The sequence below is a fragment of the Canis lupus genome, chromosome 7 (assembly GCF_003254725.2).
Source record: "Canis lupus dingo isolate Sandy chromosome 7, ASM325472v2, whole genome shotgun sequence".
In the NCBI taxonomy this organism is placed as follows: domain Eukaryota; kingdom Metazoa; phylum Chordata; class Mammalia; order Carnivora; family Canidae; genus Canis; species Canis lupus.
Window position 1 is genome coordinate 56,964,568 of NC_064249.1, and position 27,792 is coordinate 56,992,359.

General features: G+C 37.6%; 1 protein-coding gene and 1 pseudogene across 3 annotated transcripts in view; one reads left to right on the forward strand and one right to left on the reverse strand.

Moving 5' to 3' along the window:
* Positions 1 to 27,792, forward strand: part of GAREM1 (GRB2 associated regulator of MAPK1 subtype 1) — a 202,301-nt gene that overhangs the window by 50,848 nt on the left and 123,661 nt on the right. For 2 of the 3 annotated variants that reach the window (XM_025429212.3, XM_025429213.3), the window contains exon 2: positions 22,818 to 22,958. In XM_025429212.3, the coding sequence (XP_025284997.1) occupies positions 22,818 to 22,958 (141 nt within the window). Of the gene's footprint in view, positions 1 to 22,817; positions 22,959 to 24,018; positions 24,159 to 27,792 lie in introns of those variants that run through there. The other variant, XM_025429214.3, reaches the window with a different exon arrangement.
* On the reverse strand, positions 9,953 to 10,299 carry LOC112647903 (60S ribosomal protein L30-like; annotated as a pseudogene).

Consider the following 27,792-nt stretch of genomic DNA (forward strand, 5'->3'; position numbering starts at 1 on the left):
GAGGCAGAGACATAGTCCCCTGTGAGGAGCCTGATGTGGGACTCGATCCCAGCATGCCCTGAGCTAAAAGCAGATGCTTAACCCCTGAGCCACCCAGGTGCTCCTAAATATGCTTTAAAGAAAAGATAGGGTTTAAGGGCACCTGGGTCAGTTAGTTAAGTGTCTGCCTTCGACTCAGGTCAAGCCAAAGCTGGGAAGTCTGCTACTCCCCCTCTCTTTGCCCCTCCCTCTGCTCGTACTGTCTCTCAAATAAATAAATAAAATCTTAAAAAAAAATTCTGTCAAAAAAAAAAAAAAAAGAAAGAAAGAATAGGAAAGATAGGGTTTAGCTGATTCCCTAATGCCCCTTTCATTGAAGCCTTGAAGATTCTAGTTTTTTCTGATGTGTGAGACCTATAGTCTATATGAATATATGGGTAAGTAGCAATTTGTGTTAGACAGTTTTGGCTGATTATATACTTATGACCTTATTTTATTTTATTTTTTAAAGACTTTATTTATTTATTAAAAGAGAGTGCACAAGCAGGGGAGGAGCAGAGGGAACAAGGAGGCTCTCCACTGCATGGGGCTTGACTCGGGGTTCAGTTTCCAGACCCTAGGGTCATGACCTATGTCAAAATCAGATGGTCAACTGAGTGAGCTACCCAGGCGCCCCATTTGTGATCTTATTTTAAAGAGATATTTGTATTTTGTCCTTGGTAGTAGAGCCTAAGGAAAAACTTGAATTTTTTGCATAGTCAAGTAATACCTGCTTTTCCTTTCTTTTCCTTACAGTAGGAGTTAGTGTAGTTCTAATGAGCAGGGCAAGTGCCAGAGTAAAAGGGAATAAAAAGAGGTTATAAGGTATGAAGATAAACAATAATTAACTAGTGGTGAGTTTTCAATGCTAAAAAAAAATGCACTGTAAACTAATGCTTTACCTTTCATTTTTTATTAATATATTGGCAGTTTTGTGGCATTTATGATTCACAGAATGCATTCATCGATGCTCTAATTTCATCCTCACAACAATTTATGAAACACACACCATTCTTTGTATTTCGGTATGAACACTTACCTTCAAGATTATTGTGAGTTAACTAGGATCACACAGCTAGTGTGCCAGGATTCAAACTCTGCTTTTAGGCTTCAAGACCAGTTGTTTTTCTTTTGTTTCACAGAGTTCATCTAAGCTGGATTTGCTTTAGAACTACATTGAGATATACAACATAGGTGAACTGCGTATGTGCTTGTGTGAAATTTGAGCATCGCATTTGTGAAATTGGCAGTATAGTTCTTCACATCTGGCATTCTGGGATAGAGTGGTTGAAGACTAAATCACTAAGTGGGCTGCCAGTCTTCTGTAGCCACCTCCTGATTTGGGACCTTGTGTACATTTCCTCAAATAGAAAGAGAAGGCAGTTGGCCATTAGGTTCTCCAGACTCCCTTCTGGTTCTAAAATTCTCTGATTCCAAATTTAATTATTATTCTTCCATTCAGAATTACTGTTTTGTTTTTTTTTTAATATTTGTCTCAAAGGAGTAGCCCACATTTTTGCATTACGCTTCTCCTAACAGCCTATGCCAGTAATTGATAAACAGTTTTAGATAGTGTAGCAACAGAATCCCTTTGTAGTGACCCTGAGGAAGTATTTCGTGTACCAGATTCTGTTCTGTAAGAAGTAGTGTCACATGGTGAGAACACTCATCCTGAATTTGAAGAGTGAAAAATTACAACAAAATCCCAGTTGCAGAGGAGTTCATTCCGCAAATGTAAATTGAGCATCAGTATTAAGTACTTGGGTTGCTTGAGACCTTAAGCTCCCAGCTTAGCAGGGAGGCAGATACACAAATGTGAAATGGCATTGTAATTAGAAGGACCCTGGGAAAGATGTATACAGAGTGCCAAGAGAGAGAAGAAACAATGGCATCTGTGGAGTGGAAAATAGAAGAGATGCACCAGGGAAGACTTCACCAAGAAAGAGGTTTTACCGGAAAGAATTATAGGCCCATTTTAGGTAAAAGGAGGCATGTTCTGAGGAGAAGAAGCCTTAAGGAGACTGTTGCAGAGAATCTCAAATAGTTCTGTTTGTGTCATATGTTAGAGGAGGTTGTCATACTGGACAGGTAATCTTGGCGAGCTTGGGAAAGTCTTCTATGGATTTGAGATTATCCTAGGCATTAAGGAGACGTTTTAAGAAAGCGAGGAGTGAATTTCTTGCAAAGGTGGCAGAGGAGGCAATATAAGTCTCTGAAATTTCTAATTTGAACATTGTGGGGGAAGGGCATTCTAGGCAACAGGAAAAGTGATCATGGAGACCCAAGGTGGGTAGCACATGGGATTATGCTATTCTTCATCAGTCGGCCATTATGTGGCCCTTCCATACCTCAGACTTTCCCAATGTAATTGCTGTGGAAGCTCAGGAAAGGTTTCATACTGCACTCCATGGAGTTTGGATTTTTTTCTCTGAATAATGAAGAGCCATGAGGGTTTCCAGGCAGAGTAATAATGACAGCAGATTTGCTTTTGGAGGACTCTAATGGCAGTAAATGTAAGCTAGATTAGCAGGCTCAGAATCTTGACAGAGACCCTCACAATATCCCTACTGAGAGCTGTGGGAGCGTATGTTAAGCCAAGGGCAATAGGGATGTAGATAGAAAGGGAAGAGCTGGGAGAGACTGAGTTCTAGGAATGATGATAGTAGTACTAGCTGAGATTTGCTGAGTATACCAGATGTCTCATGTAAGTTCTTGCTAGTTACTGATTCATTTAATCTTCACAACAGCCCTATGAAGTAGGCACTAGTATTACTACTATCTACATTTTACAGATGAGAGAACTGAAGCACAAAGACATTAAATAACTTGGTGAGTTACAGAGCTGGTAAATGGCAGTTAAGGAATGGGAGCCAAGGCAATCCATGTCTCAAGTCCATACTTTGAATTACTATATCCTGCCACCTCTGATGCCACCTCTGAATCAATAAGCATCTCTAAGATGTGGTGAGGAATTAGATGTAGGTGACTATGGGGGAAGAGTCGTTGATGTTGACTGCTTTGTTGACACAGAGGATAGAGATACCACTTACAGAGATAGGAGGAGCAGGGAGGACTTTTGGAGGAATTACAATAATTTGGGGATAATGTCAAGTTTCCAGGTTCTTGTGGGTCATTCAGCTGGTAACATATGGAATGCAATTGGATATACCACTGACCCTTGAACCAAGGGTACCAATCCCTGGTGCAGTCAGAACACCTCCTATAACATCTGACTCCTCAAAAACTTAACTACTAAAAACCCACTATTGACTGGAAACCTTACCAGTGACCTAAAGAGTTGACTAACACATGTTTTATATGTCATGTGCATTACTTACTGTGTTTTTAATAATAAAGTAACCTAAAGAAAAGCAAACGTTATTAAGAAAATCCTAAGGAAAATACATTTATAGTATGGTAAAAATGTTTCTCTGTGTGTGGACCTGCACAGTTCAAACCCATGTTGTTCAATGGTCAACATACAGACCTGGAGCTCAGGATGGTTCTGTGCTTGACAGTGATGTAGAACAGCTGATATCAGGACAAGCTAATCCTAATCACCCTCTATCTGAAGGACTGGATGGAACTTTCTGCCCTTGCTGTATCTCTGCATAGGTACATGCAGCGCAAATGCCAGGGAGGAAACTCTCGGGTCATTTGAGTGGGATCGTCTAAGGAACTCAAGGGCTACCAGGCTTTCTGTAATGAAGACAGCTCCACTTCTAACATTCATGTGTATGAAACCAGGGTGATGAAAAACTAGCAGCTCTCTTGCATCCAGTTTTGGATTCCATCTTTACAATTAAAATAGAAATGTTCTTTACAGACCTTTTCCAAGAGTATGTGGTTTGTTGGTGGTCCTTTGAATGCATTAGTAAAATGGTGGGTTTGATCCCAGCCAGGGTGACAGGATCAGGAACATGGAATCCAAAGAGCAGAGGGATCAGGGGGGCCAAGTGCCCACTGGTAGTAGGATGCATCATCCTTGGAGGTAGAGGTGCTCACAAGTTTAAATGGAAGTACACATTTCCTCTCATGTCAGTGGCAAGCACTTTCTTTTCAGAAAAAAGAACTACCTCTCCTTTCCCTCTCTAATCTAGGGTTTAAAAATACAATCAAAGGAATGTAGCAAAGAAATATTGAAACCTAAGCATAGTATATAGAGTAATAATTTTGAAAGGATTTAAAGCTCTGACAATTATATTCAGTTAACTTTAAAAAGCCTAGTGAAATTGTTGGAAATTACTTAAATTCTTAAGTCTAGACAAATAAGTTTTTGCTACATTCATTTTTCAATGAAATTTATCTGATTATAAGATTCTACTTATCTCGAGTCTAAGTTAACTATATTCTTTTCTTTTGGCCTCCTTGAGATATTAAAAGTAAAGCAGAATCACACCATCATTTGGCCCTTCCACTCACCTTGGTCAGGGTAACAACTGTTTTCATATTCTAGTATCTCAAAGTATAAGTTGATTTTGATTGTTTTTGGCCATAAAATCTCTTTGGAAGTTACTGTTTAAATACAAAGTCTATTCATGAAACTCTTGACTTAAATTCTGTATCTGCCCTCTACTGGAATAACTGGCTTCTTTTCTGTATTATCTTCTTCGGTAGACAGGATTCTAAAATGGCCCCTTGATCTCCATCCCCTGGTGTTCGATCAGATTATGTCATGTTCTGTGGCAAAGGGCATTTTGCAGATGTAATTAAGGTCCCCAATCAGTTAACTTTAAGATAGAGAGATTATCCTTGGTGAACCCAACCTAATCAGACAAGCCCTTCAAAACAGTTTCCTCTGGCCAGTTAAGAAGCAAAGTCAGAGATAATCCAAAGCAGGAAAGAGATTCAACATGAGACAAGTTCTGCATTGCTCAGAAAAGGAGAGGGCTATGCAGCAAGGACCTGCGAGCACCCTTTAGGAATTGAAGTCAATCTCCAGTCAATAACCAGCAAGAAAATGACTTGAGTTTTACAACTGCAGTTGGATTCTACCAGCAACATGAGTGAGCTTAGAGGACCTTGAGCTCCAGAGGAGAACCTGGACAGCCAATGGCTGGATTTCAACCTCCACAGAGAACCCAGCCATGCGTGCCAGATTTCCGTGCTATTTTTAAGCTGCTAAATTTGTGGTAATCTGTCACGTAGCAATAGAAAACTAATATACTGTCCCTTACTCCGTTTCTCTCTGATAATGCTGATCATTGGTCTTCAGAGTTGCAGTGTTAGCATCTCTCAAGCTGGCAGTAATGTTTTCCATTTGTTGCCTTAATGGTCACTATTGCATTGAATTAAGTAGACTCCAATTTCTTTTCTCAAACTCTTGTCTTTTAAAACCCTGAGCTGGGGATCCCTGGGTGGCGCAGCGGTTTGGCGCCTGCCTTTGGCCCAGGGCCCGATCCTGGAGACCCGGGATCAAATCCCACATCGGGCTCCCAGTGCATGGAGCCTGCTTCTCCCTCTGCCTGTGTCTCTGCCTCTCTCTCTCTCTCTCTCTCTCTCTGGGACTATCATAAATAAATAAAAAAAAAATTAAAAAAAAAATAAATAAATAAATAAAACCCTGAGCTGGCGGGCACCTGTGTGGCGCAGTTGGTTAAGCATCAGACTCTTAGTTTCAGCTCAGGTTTCATCTCAGGGTTATGGGATAGAGCCATAGTTATGGGATAGAACCATAGTTTCATCTCAAGGTTGTGGGATAAAGCCCTGCATCAGGCTCCATGCTAAACAGGGAGTCTGCTTCTCTCCCTCCCTCTTTGCCCCTCCCCTCAGTTATGTGCATGCACTCAGTGCTGTCTCTCTCAAATAAATAAATAAATCTTGGGGGATCCCTGGGTGGCTCAGCAGTTCACCACCGCTGAACAGCAGTTCAGCCCAGGGCCTGATCCTGGAGGCCCAGGATCGAGTCCCACGTCGGGCTCCCTGCATGGAGCCTGCTTCTCCCTCTGCCTGTCTTTGCCCCCCCCCCCCCCCCGTCTCTGTCTCTCATGAATAAATAAAATCTTTAAAAAAAATTAAAATAAAAATAAATAAATCTTAAAAAATTAAAATAAAATGAAACCCAGAGCCCAATTTTGGGTTCTATCTTATGATTCTCGGTATAGGTTTCATCCTGTGGGGGAAGGTAGGGAAGGCCTTAATCTTTCCATATTTATATTGTTGAAGTGACATGCTTGAAGCTTCTGTTCCTTTTCACTTCGTGGTTTAATTCTTGGTGATGTTACATCATACTGTAGATGTTTCTCACGTTATTCATTGAATGGAGTTTGCTGTTCCCATTTCATATGTAGAAAAACAAGCAAAAGAGCAATATGTGACTATCCCATAGCAGAGGTGGGATGGGGACCTAGAACAGAAGGAGATGTGTGGGATGTGCTGGTGGGTGTTTATAGTACCCAGCAACAAGGAACAGTTGAGTGATCATGAACATTGAAGTCCCACTAGTGAAGAAAGTATCTCCGTGTGACTGTCTTACTTCAGGGGAAAAGAGCACATTATATGTGTGATTGTTCTATTTTAGTCTCCTTGGTTTTATTTGGACCCTCTACCTAGTATTTCCTTTGGATATAGAAAAAAACACTGAAATAGAAGGAAATATTCTTTTTATTAAGTAGTGAAATATCCTGGACACTGGATGGTCCACTGAATAATCTGTAAAACTATTTCTTAGATCTGGAAGGCAGAAGGGGATGGCATAGCAAGCTTTTTATATTCATTTTTAATGTATCCACATTATTCAGGTAAACTTCTTTAACTGGGTTTGCCTTTGAGAAAAATCTAGTATACTTATATATGCTTACATTAGATTCTACTTATCAGTCTGTCTGGGCAAGCTTTAGAATACTTTGAGTCATTTGGTTACATTCACAAAGTGATTCACTATTAGACCTTGGTCGGGGAACTCCCCACATTTATTAAGTTGAGCTGTGCTACCCCTTATTTGTTAACATTGTGAAGACTTTTTAAATCTTATAAAATTTAACCTATTTTAAATTTGCAAATATAGACCTTTTATCTATAATTGTCAAAGTAATTTTGATCCACTAAAATAGATTTTTTTATTTTAAAAAGTATATGTACACATAATACACTTGAGAACCCTTGCAAAGTATATGTACACATAATATACTTGAGAACCCTTGCAACTGTATATTGCCTCTTCTTAAACTAGTTAATAAATCCAGGTCTCAGATTATGCATTTAGGAGATGGTACTGTGTACAAAGGACTCTGTGTCAAGGTGGTTTTCTTTATTATATTTGCCTTGGAAAATTGTATTAATAATTTATATGTAAGGAACATAGTTGATTAGGGGATGTAAGTAACCACAATACCAATTTCATTCCTGATATTTTCCAGTCTCTAGTCTCTAAACTACTGGTATTTTGGGTTTTGGGGTTTTTTTTAGATTTTTGGAAAGAACAGATGGTTTTTTATTTTGTTTTCCAGTTCTGTTTTGAGAAGTTGCACCTTACTTATAACACATGCTTTGCATTTCTTTTAGGGCTACTATATATCTGTATAATCTGGTCAATAAAATTTGATGATCTTATTTTTCTTAAGTCTTTGTGTCTAGTATTTTATCACATGATCTTTCATATAAAGTGTTTTTATTTTATGTATTTTGAAGTTATAGAGGCAAAGTGTTGTCTACCTTTTGCCTTCAGGGCAACCTACCTGGAAAAATTAACCCAAGTCTTAATTTTGGTGTTTGCATTTTTCTCATTAACCTACTTTTATGTGTACAGAGAATATTTGAATTCACTGTTTTTGTGCATTGGTACTAGATCATGAGATTTTCAGCAGTGGCATATGTTTAAATCTTTCTTTTTTTCAAAATCTTGTTTGGTTTTGCTTTTTTAAGACTATATGCAATATTTTTGGAAATCTGCTTAATATGAGAAAATTCTAAAAATTGTCAAATATGTAATTCAGATATTTTTCTTAAGAATATATCTCCTGGTATAACTTTAATGGCATTTAATAATTTAATCATTATTAAATTTGATTCTTTAGTATTTTATGTTTGCTTTATCTGTCACGTAATAAAGTTCAAGGGGATCTAGATCAAATTTGAAACCAAAAATGACAATGAAAATCCCACAAGGTGACCTGTGGCTCAGTTTATCCTCTTGAAATAAATTGTTGGCTTTAACATAACATTTACACCTGATAAATATCACCCCTCCGTTTTATTGGAGTAGAAGTGAAGCATAATGTACAAAGCTTTGCACATTATATTTTCTCATTGAACAAAAAAACTGCATTATGTACCTGAGTCAGGCTGATAGGGAGAGGACACTAACTGAAGAAGTAAATAAAACTAAAGTCCTATGTTTCATGAGCTTTTTATCCACAGGTTACTATCCTGAGTTCTTTTATTTATTCTCATTTAGTTATTTCAACTTGCTTACAGTTTTATTACTCTCATTGTAAATGTGAGAACACCCTGGTTCAAAGAAATTAATTTGCTCACGGTCATATAGTTAATAAGTACTAGAACTGCATTTACCTAAATCTGGCTTCAAACTGTAGGCTATTTCTGAGAGTTCACAGTCTCCCACGTAACTTACGGAGTCATCATATATTCATTTAAATAAGTGGAAACAAAGAATATGGGGGCAGGAGTGGCAAGAGCCTGGAAATGTGTCTGGTGATTTGGCTTTTGCCCTCTCTCAGGTAGTTTGATGTCTGGGAAGATCCTGAAACAAGGCCTGCTTGCTTCTCTGGTTCTCTCAGTTGTTCCTGGTCTCTGAGTGATTCTTTTTTTTTTTTTTTTTTTTTTTGGTGTGAACATCTCACACAGTGTGATAAGTACCTACCTCACACCAACCAAATTCATCATCTTATATTCACTCCGCAGCACTGGAGGATACACCGGTATGTCAGACTTACTGAGAGAAGAATGTCCAATACTGTCCTTTATGGAATGCCAAAGAATCATTTGCCTGTGTCAGCTCTCTGATATAAATCTGAGTCTCCTTGCTCACCTGCTAGAAATGTGATTCCATGGTATTTGCCACGCACTGTGCTAGATTTCATATATTTTAAATGTTTGTAGAAATACCGATATTACAATTGCTCACCTGTTTTTCCAAAAATCACTTGGCATAGATTTCTTATCTTTTAAATATTAAGTTCAGTTCACTATTTCAGAGCATAACATTTCAGATTTGACTTAAGTAGGCATACTTCTGTTTCATACAGCAGGTATCTATTATTCCTGGCCAATCTGTTGAAAAGGAGTCTTTTGTCCAAAGGTTCATTTGAAAAGAGGTAATGATATATCCCTAATCTCTCTCTCATTTTAAACATCTTTCTCTTTTGTTTCACACATTTCTTTTTGCTTAGATTTCACTGTGAAGTTCTTTGACATCTTTACCACTTAGTACTTTGTCTAAATTAATCTCTAGTTCCTTTTCTTCTTGTTGGGATTTCACAGTAAACCATAAAATGTAAAAATACAACAATTCTTTCATTTGCTTAGAAGCCAAGACTACAGTCTTTGGGTCTTTGAATAGATTATTCATCTAAAGAAGGGATTTTAGGCAATGTAGATTTCTGGATGTTTGTTTAGGGTAGGAAGTGATCAATAGGAGATACCGAAAAAATAACCTTTTCTAAATACTCTTTCATCGAAGTGTTTAAATGTTAACTAAGATATAAGTGCTTGATTTATACTTAGAGGTATTTGATGTGAATACTCAACCAATTTCTACCCAGGATTGTTCATTCATAAAGCATTTATTATACACCTGGTCTATGCCCAGAAGTCTTCTGGAATGCAAATATGATCTAGTTGAGGAGATAAGAAGGTTCCTAGTCATTCAGTATATAGCACTCAGGTGAAGATAGGTGCTATGGGGATTTATTTATTTATTTAAAAAAAAAAAAAAAGCTCTGGCCAGTTTTATTCAAGAAAAATTTTGTATGGTTTATTTTCCACCAGTCTGTTCTGGCATGCTTCTAATGGCAGCAGAATCACCTGGATCAGCGATAGCTGGTACGCATACACTGTAGTATTTCCCACATGCTGTGCCCAATTCAATATTATTGCCACTGTAGTAATGGTCATCAGTTTTGGTTAACATGGTGTAGTATTCTTTTTCAGATTTCCTAAAGGCTGGACAGTTGTTGACAAGGATGACCAGTTTTGCTTTGCTGTGTCCGATCATTTTCAGAGTCTGCTTGTATCCCAGCCTGTTCTTTCCATTTTTCGTAACATGTCAGAGCCTGAGTTGATCGACTCCAGCGACCTTTTAATCTTCTTTGTGGCCACCATCTTCCTGTCTTAGGTTCAGGAAGGCGCCAACTGAGAGCAGCTTCCAAGGTGGCTGGGAGCAGGAGAGAAAAGAGCTGCTATGGAGATTTAAGTCCTCCCTTAGCATTTGCTTTATCTTTCTAAACTTTTGATACTTTAAGACAGTAAAGGAACTGGACACCACTTTTCAATTAGTAAATATGCTATGACAGCACATATTTGTTTTAACTTAATCATAATATTTTCCAAAAATAAAAATATCCTGGAGGCTTTCAAGGAAAGAAAACCTCCCTGATGGAGTTGGCATATTACAGATTCTGCTTTAAAAAATTAAGTTGCTTTCTTTTACATTCTTACGCATTTTCAGAATACAGGCAGCTACTAACATGGATGCTAGAGTTTCTGTACTGCAGGCTCATAGCCAGAGTGAGATGCAAGGGGAAGAGTTGAGAGTTCTGGATCTTTATTCTCAGTCATGGTCAAATGGATGCATACCTGGCGGGATGTGGAGTAACCTCCTTTCTGTGGTACCTTTCGTGTGCTATCACTGAGGTACTTGATGCTGATGTTAATTCTCCTATTGATGGTAAATTTTAGGAAAGTTGTTTCATCTGTATTCTTCGTAATGTTTTTTTGTCATTAATCTAAAAACATTATGTTTCTCTATGCATTTAGGGATACTTGATACCACCCCATCTAGAGCCATGCCCCTAATATGGTTTCATAAATAACTGAGAGCCAAAGCTCATCATATATGTTAATTTAACCATCCAAATGTGAGCTAACATATAACTCCTATCTGTAATTAGATAAAAATTAAAAGTTCTATTAAATGCATGATAATGTCTTTAGTGATTTTTGAATAATAGTCTTGTCTTTTTTTTTTTTTTTTTAAATAGTCTTGTCTTTATGAAGTAAACCTGAATTGGTAATATAGCTTCTACAATCACAGACTAGTTGGGAAGTTTGAAAGAAATGATCAGAAGCATAATATTGAGGAGTTCTATTCCTCTGAACTCTGTGGCATTGTTCTGAAGTTAAAAAAAAAAAAAAAGCCAGACATTGCTCAGATTTTACAACCAGGAACTAGGCTTAGACAGTACTTCCTTACATAGGCACCTTTAATACTATTATTTTTAATAAAAGATTCTTTTCCTTTTTGAATCTAGTTCATATATTTTGGTTGTATAATGAAGGTACCATAATTCTTACATTATTTTAATATTCCTGTATCACTTTAGCCTTGAGTTGGCTTGAAGTCACAGAGACCCAAAGACAAAACTACAGATTGGCATGTTGCCCAAGGAGACCAGGTTTCTCTTCAGTTGTTGCTATGTAATGGACTCAGTTCTGGTAGTAAGTACCCATCAAAGTCCAAAATGATCACTACCATTCCTGTTCCAATAATCACATTGACATTCCAACTATCAGGAAGAAAAAAGATGGAAAAGAATCCTCTCTAAACATGCATCTTGTTTACCATTTATGTTCAGCAGTGTGCTGGAGACTAGCCAGGGGCATTAAGGACAGAAAAATAAGCAAACAAAAAAATATAGCATCTAGACTGGAAAGGGAGAAATAAAACTATTTCTATTTGCAGATGATATTAACTTTTATAGAAAACCCTAAGGAATCTGCAATAAACAAACCAAAACTATTAAATTAATGAACAAGTTCAGTAACATTTCAGGTTATGAAAGATTAATATATAGAAATCATTTGTGCTTCTCTACACTAGCAATGAACACTCCAAAAATGAATTTAAAAACAGTTCTATTTGTAATACCATCAAAAGGAATAAAATGCTTAGGAATAAATTTAATGAAAGAAGTGCAAGCCTTGCATACTGAAAACTACAAAACTTCATTGAAATAAAGATCTAAATAAATGCAAAGATATTCCATGGATCAGAAGAGTTAAGGTTATTAAGATGACAGTTCCCAAAATGATACATAGATTGGACATAGTCACTATCGAAATATCCTAGCTTGCTTTTTAGGGGGCAGAAATAAACAAGCTAATCTATAGAGCTCATATGGAAATGCAGGGGGCCCAGAAAAACCACAACAATCTTGAAGAACAAAGTTGGAAGACTCACATTCCTAATTTTAAAACTTATTACAAAGCTACAGTTAAGACATTGTGGTACTCGCATAAGGGTAGAAATCTCCATACATTTAAGATGAAATAAACACATTTGAAATAAACCCTTATACTTACTGTTACAAGGAGGCAAGACCATTCAACTGGTGCTCAGGCAACTGGAGATCCACATTCAAAGGGCTGGACCCTACTCACAGCATGCACAAAGAATAACTCAAAATGGGTCACAAACCTAAATGTAAGAACTAAAAACTATAAAATATAGACGTAAATCTTCATGATGCTAGGTTAAGCAACAATTTTTCACATATGACACCAAAAACAAATGACAAAAGAAAAAATAAATTTGACTTCAAAATTTAGATATTTTGTGGTTTAAAGGACACTATCAAGAAAGTGAAAGGACAGTCTCTGTAATGACAAAAAGTGTTTGCAAATCATCTGTCTGATAGGGAGCTTGTATCCAAAATATACAGACAACTCTTAGAACTTAACAATAAAGACAAATAACCAAATTTAAAATTGGGCAAAGGATCTGAATAAACATTTCTCCAAAAAGATATAGGAATAGCCAGTAAGCACGTGAAAAGAGGCTCAACATCACTCATCATTCAGTAAATACAAATCAAAACCACAGTGAGGCATACTTCACCCCCACCAAGATGACTATAATTAAAAACACGGATAATGACAAGTGTTGGAGAGGAATGTGGAAAAATTACCATGTGACTTAGCAGTTTCACCCCTAGGTATATTTCCAAGAGAAGTATGTCCACAACGTATGTACACACACACACACAAAAACTTGTTCACACATGTCCATATCAGCAGCAGGCTATAATACCAAAACTGTAAATAGTCCAAATGTCCATCATCTGATGAATGGATGAATAAAACATGGTATATCCATATACTCAAATATCATTTGGCCAAAAAGGAATGAAGTGCTGATCCATGCTACAAGATAGATGAACCTTGAAAACATTATGCTAAGAAGCTGGACTCAAAAAGTCACATACTTTATAATTCCATTTATATAAAATGTCCAGAATGGCAAATGTATAGACACAGAGAATAAATTAGTGGTTGCCTCAGGCTGGGGTGAGAAGTAGGGTGAGGACTATTAATGGTTATGAGATTTCTTTTGGGATGATAGAAATGTTCTATAATTAGGTTGTAGTGTTTGCACAACTCTCTGAATATACTAACATTATTGAATTGTAAATTTTGATCAGTGAATTTTCTGGTATAGGAAAGACATTTTTAAAAAGTAAATCTTAGAAGTGGCACATATTGTTTCCACTATTTTCTGTTGGCCAAAACTTGGTTACACTATTGTACCTATATGGGAGTAGGGATATTGAAGGTGGAAACAGTGCTCTGTATTCTGGGCAGCCATGTGCCCAGCTGACAGAAGGGGACTATGAGTGAGATATTGGTGGACATCTAGTAATTTCTGCCACCTTCTTGTTAAAGGTGAATCATAACAAAAACTGCTACAAGTTGTTGTCATTAAGTTGATAGTCATTCTTGATGAAGAGCTTCCTATTAACCTGAAATAATTTTTTTAAAAGATTTTATTTATTTATTCATGAAAGACACACAGAGAGAGGCAGAGACACAGGCAGAGGGAGAAGCAGGTTCCACACAGGAAGCCTGATGTGGGACTCGATCCTGAGACTCCAGGATCATGCCCTGAGCCGAAGGCATACGCTCAACCACTGAGCCACCCAGGCGTCCCAATAATCTGGTTTTTAAAAAAGGTTTAAATAGTAAGAGAGGGTTGAGAAAATAGAATTGCCCTTATTCTTTGTTGTAAAATAGAAGATAAAAAAAGAAGAAGAAAAAAACCTTTTCATTTGATCTGATAGCTCAGTGTGTCAATTTGTAGGGACTCAGTAGTGAAAAATGACTATGTCAAATAATCATGAGTGATGCTTTATTGATACCAGCTGGGTCTATGACCCTGGTCTGGTAAGAAGACAAGAAAAGTCCCTGGCACCCGAGAATGCCACAGTCTAATTGAAGAAAAATAATGTATATGCCTAAAATGTTAAATGACACAGGATAATTTATATTTCCTACAAAATGCAAAAAATCAGACAATAAAAGCTATGCAAGTTTGATAGTCTGAGAAAACCCTGTAAACCGAAGTATCTGAGGACAATAAGAGTAATGTAAGAGTAATGATACTTTTGGAGAGCTTACTAGGTGGCTGACACTTTGTAAGCACCTGATAAGTCTTATCTTGCTCCCTTCTCACAATAAGCGAAAGACCAGGGTCACCCGGTAGGTGATGTCTCTCCAGGGCTTGTGCACTAAACTGCCTGCCTCAGTTGTGCTCTGAACCCAGGCTGCCCAATAGGATGCCCGAGATTTCAGGACACTGAAGGTTTCTGGACCCCAGTCTCAGAGATTCGGATTTCAGCAATCTGGTGTGTGCTCTCACCCTCCCTGCCATTGGAGTTGTTTTTACAAGTCCCTAGAGGATTACAGTGACTCTTCAGCTCAGAGTTGGAACCACTGTTTTCCTTAGGGCTGCAGGTTCCTCTCCTTACACACGAGAGATGATCAGCCCCTAAAAATAGAGCAGGACCCGAGACAGCAGATATGGTCTCATTTTAGAAGGGGTTAGAGCTAGATGGCAGCTAAGCTCAGGTAGTGGCGTTGTCTACTGTTCCTACCCCCATCCACCCGCCGAGGCTTTTCTCTGTTCCACAAGATACACTTTAGTGTCACAAAATGTTGTTGCTTAGAAATGGACTGTCCTGTTAAAGCGGATGAATGTTGAGATGCAGGTGCATGCATATCATTGGAGGATCATGCTAGTGTTCAATATTTGGAGTAGGGGGATGCTATTGGGGTGACTCTTAGGTTGCTAACAGTATTCATTGTGTCTGCCCAGAACTAGGACATTGATTTTTCCTTTTGCTTTCATGATGTCTGTGCCAGAAGCTTTATCTTCTTTACTCCTTACTACACTTTTTGAGAATCTCTCTTATCAGGTGGTTTTAGATGCCTTTATTTGATTGATACCTATGTCCAATCCTTCCTCTCCGGTCCTTCATTTTCTTCTAATACTTCAACCATTAGGCTAAAAGCAGTTTCTTCGCTTCTTCCTAGAGTTTTCTTTTCCACTGGCAAAATTTTGTTTTGTTTTTCAGTTTCCATTGATTTCAAAATTACTACCTGTGCTCTAGTGGTTTCCCATAACCACATCCTCCCTGATTACTTTATAATTTCTCTATCTTAATTAGTTGCTAATTAGTTAATTCTTTTAGGATTTTCCTCCTCTTCTATTACTTCCTTTTTAGAATACCTTAGTGCTTTTTCATTGCAGACAACATTGTAATTTCATGGTTTCATGATTGCTTTTTAACTGATGTCATAGCAATTTACTATGACATCATTTCTTGCTCTCCTTTACCTCCCTACTGCCCTTAGCTTTTCTTTATTTGCCATGTCATTTGGATTGTAGTTCTTTGGGACAGTATGGCAGTGCCATGTTCTCTTGTCACAGTAAATATTGTTTATTTGGAAGACAATAGAGTAACTAGAACCTTACACACTGATAATGTTTGAGGATGCTCACTAAGTAGCATTTAATTATACCCCTCAGCTTATGGGATAAAATGTAACTAAAAGAATGAGGAAAGGAATTTTTAGTCTAAGCTACCCTGGCAAATTCAAGCTTGCATTTATGAAGAATACTTAGAAGGAAAAGCCTCTGTAATATAACCTTTGTGATCACTATAATCAGAAGGCTTTGCTGGCATTGCAGATCATGCATATTGATGTTTTAGGTAACAGAGTCTAATACTGAAACAAAAAAAGAAAAACTATAACATCACTGGCATAGTATCACCCAGAAGTGTATTTCTCATATCCCAGCTCCGTACGTAGTGAGGATGCAGGCAGGTGGTTTGTACCGCTGTGTATTGATTAAGGAACCCAGACTGTTGGCAGCCATGCTATCTTCAGGTTGTTCCAAGGTCTTCCTGGGAATCCATATTCAGCCTTTGCCCGAGAAAAGAGCAGAGAGGATGGGTTGTGGGCATCTTTCATGGATAAGGACAGGAAGTGGGAGGTGTTTCTGCTCATACCCGACTGTCTAAAACTCAGTGACATGGCACCACTTAACTGCAAGGGGAGTCAGAAGAAGAGGAACCTGTCTGGTTATCAGCCCCTGTCACTTAAGGTATTTTTTTTTTTTTTTTTAATGGAGAGGGGAGAGGGAATTGCAAAAAGGTGATCAAAAGGTACACAAACTTCCAATTATAAGATAAATAAGTACTAGGGATGTAGTGTACAACATGAGGACTACGTTAAAACTTGTGTGATGGACAGGGAAGTTGTTAAGACAGTAGATCCTGGGACACTTGGGTGGCTCAGTGGTTAAGCATCCGCCTTCGGCTAGGGGTGTGATCCCAGGGTCCCAGGATCGAGTCCCACATCGGGCTCCCTGCATGGAGCCTACTTCTCCCTCTGCCTATGTCTCTGCCTCTCTCTCTCTCTCTCTCTTTCTCTAACTCTCTCTCTCTCATGAATAAATAAATCAAATCTTAAAAAAAAAAGATTTTTTTTTCCTGAGGGTTCTCATCACAAGAAGAAATGTTTTTTCTTTTTATTGTTTCTACATGAGATGATGGATATTAACTAAAACCTAGTGTATAGTCATTTCACTATGTGTGTATGTCAGACCATCATACAGTGATTTATGTCGATTATTTTTCTGAAAATAGTTTTCTGAAAAAAAGTTTAAGTTGTAAGAGAAATGAAGTGGTTTGAGTTATGTAACTGACTCAATAGGGTTTCAATCTACATGAAGAGGGTTGTAAGATCAAGTCAACACATAATTAAAATGAAACAACTCTATTAACAATGAGGAGGTAAAATACAGTGTTGTCCACTTGACTGGCTTTCCTTTTAACATTAGTAAGATAAAACAATGCACAATTGTTAAATTAGATTTGTAGCAAGTAGTAACAGATACCATAAAACCTATTAATTTACTCATTGATAGATTTAGCTTCAACATAAAAAGCAGTTTATATCCGTAACAGATAAAAACAATGCCAGGTTTAGTAAATCTGATTCTCGTTACACATGTATTAACAAATCAGATTATTTCAATGAGGCCTCATTAATCAGTCAGCAAATACATGAATATCCACCACGGACACGGTTCTCCTGACATGCTGAGAAGAGACCAAGCTAAATGGGGATAAAGGCATACTTTAAAAAGAAAGATAATCAGCAATATGAGTTTGTATATTTGCTATGCAAATTGGAAAATCAGGTATTCTGGAATTTGAAAGGATTAAAATTGCACACGTTCTGTAGAGATAGAACCCAAATTGTTGACCAAGTCTGTTACTCTGGTGTGAAATGCCAACAGGTAAGAACAAAGAGACACAGAAGTGGAAAATCAAAAACACTGTAATTTATTAATTGCCAAAATCATAGCACAACTTAGGGAATTTTGTAAAATCATATATTTGTTCTTTGTTACATGAAGGTAGCAGAAAAACAAACCAACGTGGGTGTGTGTCTGTGTTCTCTGGATTCAGCCCAACCTTAATAGAAGACTCATCAGCAGTGAGTTAACAGGTTTAATTGCAAAACATTATAGATGTCATCCAAGTACATCATACTTCATATTTAAAAATAAAAACAAATTTAATAGAGATTTGGATTCTACTATGACAGACATACAAGTTTCTGAACATACCCTAAGTAATCCATATATAAAGACAGTATAATTATGCACTAATTCAGTATATTCAAATGTAATGAATTCTATTACAATTTAAGCAAAGCTAAAAATAATTACAGGCAGCATAAAAATAAAAGATTCAATGGGGGAAAATAAATAAATATAAACATTTTTATATTTGGATATTAAAAAAGCAAAACAAAACTATGAGGCATTGAGTCTGGGCTACGTCATTGCATTGCTGTGGATGTTAGTAAGACAAGGTAGTTTAGAGAGGATCTTATCTAACAGCATTTATGGTCCTGAATTATCTTTGTTCCTTAAACTTTATAACCATGATCCTCAAAATTGACGAATGTATAGACCAATTTCAAAAGGAAAAAAAATGCCTGTAATTCCCACATTATTAAATTATTTTTAGTGTCATTTAACTATACATAAATATTAAAATATCAGTCCAGGTTCCTCCTGCTCTGTGCTCCTAAAGAAATTTATAAATTTAGCATGGAATATTAGCAAAAGTACAAAATAGCTACAGTTCAAATGAAAAATATTCATATCAGGAAGACATTCATGAAGGTGACATTTGAGCTAGTCTTTCAAGAATGGATATGTCAATAGTGAATAAATAAGGATTGGGAGATAAGACTCAGGCAAAGGAAAGAAAGTGAGAGACCCAGAAGAGTGTGCCACAGAAAACAGGTCTTTTGGGCTCCAGTGTATGGTGTTGGAGGGTATTGGTTTTATATTCTGTGGATAGATCTTGAGGGCCTTGAATATTGACCCAAAGACTTACTTATTCTGTATGAATGAGAACCACTGAAAGCAGATGTGAGTAGAAGAATAAGATGAGCTATGCTGTGTTCTTGGAAGTTTTATCTGCAGCAGTATTTAAATAAATTGACAGAGTGAAGAACAAGAGATTGAAAACCCAGCCAAGAGGTTAGCTCCATGAGAGCAGATACTTGGTTCAATACTATATCACCAGGTTCTAGATCATAGCTGGTCCTCCGTGTTTGTTAGATGAATGTGGAATGCCTGAATGAATAGTATGGGGACATCCAGGTAGAAAAGTGTAGAAGATAAAGTCTGGATGAGGAGCTCAGAGTACAAGTTGGTAGCTGAGAGCATGGATATGCGAGTTGTCCATAACTAATTGAATCCCTAAGGGGTGTGTAAGATGATAAAGGAGAGAGAAACGGTGAACAGGTTAAAGGTGGAAACTTGAGCAACTCCTGGTGTTACAGCTAATTGTAAAAGGGGGAAAAATCTGTGAAGGTAACAAGGAGAGATCAGAAAGGTATATCAAGAGATGATAGTGACCCAGCAGCCAAAGGAGCAGAATTTGTGCATGTCTGCCTAATAAATTTTTATTTTAAATTTTGAATTTGATTTTTTTTAAGCAGACTTACTTTGAAGAATTCATGGACTCTAGTTTTCCTAGTTTTAAAAATGATTTTAACGAGTGTATAAGACTTAATGTTGAGGGGGTCAGGGTCAAACCAGGCAAGTAAACTATATCCCAGAAGCATGCTGGATCTGGGGAAATTTCAGGATGATATTAACATATTTTGGAATTTAACACACATTTCTTTTAGGCTTCTTGTTACTACATCTTTGAGCTAAATATGCAAGTTTTAGCATTTTATGTATATGTGTGTAGTTATATATGTGTAGTAGTTAAGCAACGGGATAATTATATCACAAAAATGTTTACTTTAGGAATTCATTTAATGTAGTGTCTCTATTAGTGGCCTACCCTAGGACATTTTAAGTGATTATATTAAGTTTTATTTCTAGACAATTTTTGTGAAACTTCTTTTGCCTCAAGTAGGCACATGGTTCATTTGTTTAAAAAAATAAAAAAGACATAAGCTCAAAAACAGTCACTGGTTTCTTACTATTTCATAGCTTCGAAAATCATTCTGGATCCTCTTGACAGAGTGTTTACTACATCAGCTAGCAGTAGGATTTAACATTAAATTTTCATTTTGATTAACTTGACTGCAATTGTTTCTTGGCTGTCTCTGTAGAGCTCACTGCGGAATAAAATTAAAACAGTTTATGATATAGCAATTTAGTTGCAGAAAACGACATTTTTCTTTTTCCCTGAATGGTGGTGTGTTTTCCCTAGAAGGTTTCTACATACACCCCATGGGTCTGATTTCTCCCTTCTCTGATCCAGCTTTTATAATAATATTGCCAGGTTAATTTTCCTAAAGCAGAGCTTTGGCCATTCTCTCATGCCAAACCCTTTTCTCCTTCCCCATTGCCTCCCTCCTTTCAGAGCCCAGCTCATCCATGAATTTAGGAACAGCCCAAAAGCTATATATTCCTCCTGAGGTTTTCTTGATCTTCTCTGCTAAAGTTCCCGTCTCCACTCCAGATTCCTTATTCCTCTTGCATAGCACTCATCATGCCCTACCTTACATAAGATTACCTGTGAACATCTCTCACCAAGAGGATGCCAGCTTCTTGAATGCAGGGACCAAGCTCTCTTTTCATTTTTGCCCACTCCTCAATGTACATGTTAAGTATGTGCAGTTCTTTGTATGCTAGTTCTCCATCAATAAAGCTGTTTTTAGAAAAAGCTAAACAAGTAAGTAGATAAATGTTTGTGAGATAAATGAATGAAAAATATCTTAAAAGGACAATCTTGCAGACTACTCTTCTTTCTCATGTACACTACTCCTGATCCTCTTAACCCTTTACTTTTTTCTTTTTCCCATAGCACCTTTCATTTTCTAATGAATTCATAATTTATTCATTTTTGTTTCTGATACTGTTTCCTCCTTCCTTTAGTGAGACTTATTGCTGAGGGTCATTTTCTCCTTGTTACTTGGATTATTGTTGGCAGTTTACAAGGCAGAAGTCAGTGTGGTATTGAAAGAACAGGAAGAGACGTAGAGGGATCCCAAAGTCAGTTTCTGCTCTGCAGCGTTAGACAAGTTTTGTAACTGCCTAAAGATCACTTCCTCATCTCTAAGAGGGTAATAAGACCTATATTACAATGTTTATATGAGGATGGAATTCTAGGGAGAAAAAACTTAGAGTTAATAAATTTATAGCTGATGTTTCCTGATACCTCTTAACATCATATGACATTTCTCATCACTGTCACTATGTATCTTCACAACTACCCTGTGGAGCAGGTACTGTTGTTATTCCATCTCACAGATGAAAAGAAGGGGTTTCTGCCCGAGATCATACAGTGGTGGGAGGCAGAGCTTTGACTAGACTAGATCTGTTGACTTCAAGGGCCGTGCATATAACTCCTGCCTGCTGTTTATGTGCCCTTCCCACCCTCCTGCCTCCTGGTCAGGAGCCTCAGGGTAGGCTATATGATTTCTCCTTTGGAGGAGCCTTTCCAGATCTTTCTTTCTTGCTCCTGCATGCTTGAGGGAGATGCGGAGCGCTCATAAGTACCAGAAGCTTCCTTGGGAGGATTTTGTGAACCTGGTCTCCCAAAGTGTGAAGGGTGGGGAGTCTGGTTTGGCAAGCCCCCCCTGGTTAATTGGACCTCTCATTTCTGCTAGGGTACCTCTACTTCCAGATCTCCCATCCCACCTTCATCTTCACTCCCCAGTTGTATCGTCTGCAACAAAAATAAAATATTCTTGCATTTAATACTGTTTTGAAGATTATGGGCATACTGGATTGGAAACAGATTTGATGGCTTATGGATTGTGTTAACCAAATTGATCATTACAGCCTCCTCTGCTTTTTTGTATTGCAAAAGTACTGAATTTTTTTTAAGTGAACTATAAATTCCCTTTTAAAACACACTGTTACACACTGACTCTTTTGGTTATTGCAATATAATAAACATCAGAAATAAGAAAGGCTAATTATATTCTGTATAAAGAAATTAGCCTATTCAGGTATTATTTGAGCATTTAAAACGACTAAACCAGGACTAATGAGATGGATCGTTTCAGCATCTAAAAAATATATTTTTGTAAGTTTCAGGGGATGAATTTCTCTTTTGAATAATATATTTGTCATTGGTTCAGATGCTAAAAATGTATCTCAGAAAATAGCAAAATAAAAAAATAATTTCCTCTGCATGCTATAAAGTTTCATTATTTTTAATTGATTGGGAAGCTTGATAGGGGGCCAGAAAAAACTGGCAAAATATACAAAATTTAAAAGGAGATACTGGCATTTAATTTCAAGTACTGTTTCAACAGAGAGGTTTATTATATATTTTTGGTAGTTGCATTTTAGTGATTAAAAGCGTAAGCCTTAGAATCTGTCTGACTTAGGCCTGAATCCTCACTTTCCTGCTTATTAAATCTGTGGGCTCAGACATATCACTTAACATTCTTGACCTTGGTTTTTCCCACCTGTAAGAAGCAACAATAAGTGCCTCATATTATTGCGTCACATGAAGTAACAGACGCAAAGCCTCTGATTAGTGCCTAACATACTGTTGGCACTTAATAAATGTTTTGTTATCCTGGAGTATATTCATTTGGATTAAAAGAGGTTTTGAAAATATCTTTGCGGATAAGTGGGAAACACTTTTATGGAATCCTGTGTGCAACTGTCAACTTGTAGAATGCCTTTCTAGTGCTAATTCAGAAGCAAGCTTGTGTCCTCTTGGGATGAACTATCAGTTTCTGCATTAGGGACATTTTAACTAACGAAATTTTTATTGCAGAATATGGAGCAAGCAGATGCTGATTCTAAGTTTCTTATGCAAAATTATCTTTTCTAGGAGAATGCATAGAAGGGCTGCGGGAAAACGAGTACCTTCTGATTCACTCGTGCCGTCAGTGGACCACCATCACTGCCCACAGCCTGGAGGAGGGGCACTATGTCATCGGACCAAAGATAGAGATTCCAGTACATTATGCAGGTAAAACTCCCCTCAAGGGGCAAGAGAGGCAGAGGAGCAAAAATGCAAATCTTTTTCTCCATGGTGAGAAAATAGGACTTGTCTATAAACCAGAGTACGATGACTTAGAAAAAGAACCAAACACTTTTTTTGTAGTTATTTTATCTATCAGTGAAAGTTTTGTTTTGTCATAGGTATTTTTAATTAATGCATGTAGTTACATGTAGATTCTTACCAGATATTAATAAAATGAATATTTAACAAATACAAAGAAAGTCTCTGTAGTCTTGGGACGGCAGTTGATATCTGAGCTACAGTCTCCAAATAATCCTGGACATAACTCGGATTTTGCTTTTGTGAATGGTTTTACAAGGTGCCATTTCACATATGAGCGCTGTGGTCTGGCTTTAAAAATATTGTATTGGAAGCTCAGATTCCTGGCCGTGTCCCCCTTTGCCACAATGCATTTGGAATACAGGCAGCTGAGGTGCTCTCACTGCTTTAGTTAAATCAGGGTGAGAGCAGCCGTTTTGCCTCAACTTTGAATGCCATTCAGTGAAACTGACTTTTACTGAGTATGTTCTGGGTGCCTGCACTGTCTGGGAGTTCAGGATACTTCTAGTGGTTTGAATACATTTTCAATTGTGCTGTCTTATAAATGCAATTAAAAAAAAAAAAAAACCCAACCATGTTATCCTATACTTATATCATTATGTAAAGGATCTTGATTTTTTTTCTCCATAATTGGTCAGTTTTTCTAATTCTGTAGGAGAATGCTTTAACCAATTACTTATAAGTTTTACAGCCCTCAACTGCCATTATGTTTCTCAGTGAAACCTTTATAACACCTAGAGAGTTGCCTATCAGGAAAAGGGACCTTGCTGTGGTCCCACTGGCTAGAATGGCAGCAAATGGTAAGGTTCAATATTTTTTGAATAAATGAATAGTTTAGCCCGCTTTTTGATTTGTAGGACAGCCTTCAATTGCCAGTATGTCCTCAAGATCACTCAGCTTCTCAAAAATTCTTACTTAAAAAAAATTGTAAGAAAGAATTTCTCTAGCCTGAAACTTTGTCCCCTAGGATTACATTTGCTGACCATAGGAGTAGCCTTCATGGAAAAACGAGGAATGAAAGCTGCTGAATGTGAGGTTGGGAGTCAGGCCAAAGGGACAGAGACCTTCTGGCCTGTCCAGTCTCTCCTGCCAAGGGTCCCATGACAGGTGAGATCCGTGCTATTTTTATGAGGCCCAAACTCCCAGTCCCTGTTTCTTGTGGAAAACTGATGAGAAAAGTATAAAACTGTGCTTCATCACACAGGCAGTTTTACCTATTGTGCCGTATTCTTGTAGCACATTGAATTTTTTAATCAATGCAGTCTTCCCAGCAAAATGGTTTCATTTGGTCCTTTACTTAAATCTCCTTGGAGTCTCCACACTGCCACCAGACTCCTTGGCTTGTTTCTTAAAGTTCTAGTCTGCTTCTCCAAACTTACCTTTTCCACTCTGAAGAGTGAACCTTCCATCTAGCTAGATTGGTCGCCTTGCTGTTCTAGATTGGTCGCCTCGCTGTTTGCTGGACATACTGGATACTTTTCCATTTACGCCATTCCCCAGCTAGAGTGGCCTTCCTCAGCCTTGCTGTTATCAGGGCCTATCCTTGCATCCCTGCTGTCCCTGTGTGGTCTCTGCACGTATTTATTGTGTCTCACATTCCTTTGGTACAGGCCCCAGTCTTTGTTCAGTTACCTTTTCCTGGAGATACACATCCACTCACCAGTTGGGACTGTACATTCCTCAACAAGTGAGACCAATTCGTTTTTAACTTTTTAAAAAATTTTAATTGCAACATAGCTAATATACAGTGTTATGTTAGTTCCAAGTGTACAATATAGTTATTCAGCAATTCCATACATTACTCAGTGCTCATCATGGTAAGTGTCCTCTTAATCCTCTTCACCTACTTCACCCCACCCCCCTCCCCGCCTCCCTTCTGATAACCATCTGTGTTCTCTGTAGTTAAAAATCTGTTTGTTCTCTATAGTTAAGGCAGTGAGACCAATTCTAAAAAACCCTTGTGAATCCTTTAGATCTGTAGACAAAAGATATAATTCTTTATTGCCATAGATTCTTGATCTAGGAATCTCAATCTTAGCTACACACTAGAATCTCCTAGAGAGCTTTAAAAATAACTAGTCCCCAGATCCCATCTCCAGAGATTCTGCTCTAATTGGTCTTGAGTGTCAGCTTAAGGATGGGCTAATAAGGATGTTAAATTATGTAGTTAAATTATGCAGCCAGGGGTGGGACCCACTTTCCTGGGATGGGCATACACATTGTCAGAAGAAAAGATTTCCCCAGGTATTTGTACATATTTTATTATTTTGAACATTTCTTACTAACAGCCATTCAACTTCCACTAGGAAGAAAGAAGTGGGATGTTCAACGGCTTACTCTTTGTAAGGAAGATGATGGTACACTTAACTGGGAAATAGGGCACCAGAGGGGAGATGAGTGAGGGGATGGGTTAAGCAGGTGAGGGGGATTAAGGAGTGCACTTGTCATGATGAGCACTGGGTGTTGTATGGAAGTGGTGAATCACTGTATTGTACACCTGAAACTAATATAACATTGTATGTTAACTACTCTGGAATTAAAATTTTTAAAAATTTTTAAAAGATGATACTTATTTTAAATGACAAGTTGAGGTCTCAAGACTAAAAAGAAAACATGAACTTTTAGATTAGACCAACCACTTCATGAAAGGAAAGAAAATATCTTAAAGGGGAAAAAAAACCCTTGAAATAGAGGACTGTCTTATTTTCACGCTGCTGTAACAAATACCGTGGATGGAGGAGGTGATAAACAGTTCATTTCTCAGAGTTCTGGAGGCAGGAACAATCCGGTGTCTGGTGATGATGGCTGCCAGGTTTCCAGGTGGTGGTCGTCTCGTTGTGTGCTCACTTGGTGGAGTGAGAATTCCACTGTCTCTCTCTCTCTTCTAAGGGCACAAATCCCATTTGTGAAGAGTAGGACATTTCAGAGTAGGAATAATCCTTCTCTAAATCTCCCCACCTCCATCCTTGTGTAGTTCTTGATTTCTATCTGATTGGGTTTTTACCATGAAAGTGACAGAACGACCCATTTCTAACCAAACCCCACTATTGCTGCTTCTATTTGTTGTCTTTCTACTGGAAGCAGAGCTTTTCTTATTTATTTATTTATTTATTTATTTATTTATTTATTTATTTATTTACCTGTTACTGAATTACGGATTCCTATTTCATTCAGTGGGTCATAATATATTCCTGTCCCTTATATATTTTGATGTTTTCATTGCCCCACATTTAGCCATTTGGGTCCAGCTGGCCCATGTATCTCTGTGACATACCCCCTTCATTTTCCAAGCACGTTGTCCTTCTTTTCTGGCCAAGGTAGCAACCATTCTCTCTGTCAGTTTACTCTTGCAGCTGGGGGGCCCTGCACTGTCTTGCTACAGGCAACGCTCCTCACTTTGTGTAAATAGTGTCCCTTAGAGTTGGGCAGTGCACAGCCTGGGCAGCCAGATGCAGCTCTGTTCACACACATTCTGGCATATAATAAAACTCTGCATTTTTAGGAACTCATAATTCAGAGTGCCCTTCATCAGAAATTTTCATAAAATTTCATGAAATTCCTCATATGAAAAGAAATAATGGCATAAAATTTTGAGAAAAGAAAAATATGCTTTGAACTTATCAGAGCTGTGTTCTGACACAATGGTAATAAGAGTTGCCTCAATTCTGAATTCTAAAATTACTAGATGTGCTTTGGAAAAAAAATAAAAATCTCCCTCATTCTGGCAAAATCACTTTTTCATTTTGGATAAGAAAGAGTTTTCTTGGTGTAACAAACAATTGATTCTAAGGGAGAGAATGTGTTCAGTCAGCATCACATATTTTGCTAACAGCAGAGAAACCACTCAAAAAAAAAATTGGCATAGTGTTTAGAAAAGTGATTGCTGCTTTCATACAAATTTTATTCAAAGGACATCACAAATAAATTGTATCTAAACTTTCTGACTTCTCACTGTGTCCAAAAGGGCAAAGATTTCCTAAGGAACATACAATGCAGAACTCAGAATTTTTTTGCATTCTGCATACTCAGACCATGTAAATTACTGCTTAGCACTTCAAAAACAAAAACAAAAACTTCTCATTCACCCTGCATGTGTTTCCTCCTTCCCCACTCCTTATCTCTCCTAACATAGTAAACCAAAAAACAAGTTTATTTAAAAAGTTTTTTTAGTCAAATAAATAAATAAATATAAATTTTAAAATAAATTTTTAAAAATTATTTTTTTAAAGATTTTATTTATTCATGAGAGACACAGAGAGAGAGAGAGAGAGAGAGAGGCAGAGACACAGGCAGAGGGAGAAGCAGGCTCCACGTAGGGATCCCAACGCGGGACACCATCCTGGGTCTCCAGGATCATTCCCTGGGCCAAAGGCAGGTGCTAAACCGTTGAGCCACCCAGGGATCCCTAAATTTTTTTTTTAAAGCCGAGTGCAACTTCATTATAGCCAAGATTTTGTAAAGATGATTTTCACTTTACAAATCACGTTTCTCTTCTTCAGATTCCTTTGTCTCTGCAGCTTGACTGGTCTGTCAGGCAGACACTAGGTGGTTACTGCTGAAACTGTACCTTAGGATTCCTTATTTATGCTGACCTCTCCTAGAACATTAAACTAAATTTAGTACTCACAATCTGACTTTTTTTTTTGCCTTTAAAACTATTGTACATGTTAGGTTCCACAAAAACCTGGATATGCCATTGCCTCTGGAATTTCATTTACCTCCCAAAGCTCTGCATTTCCAA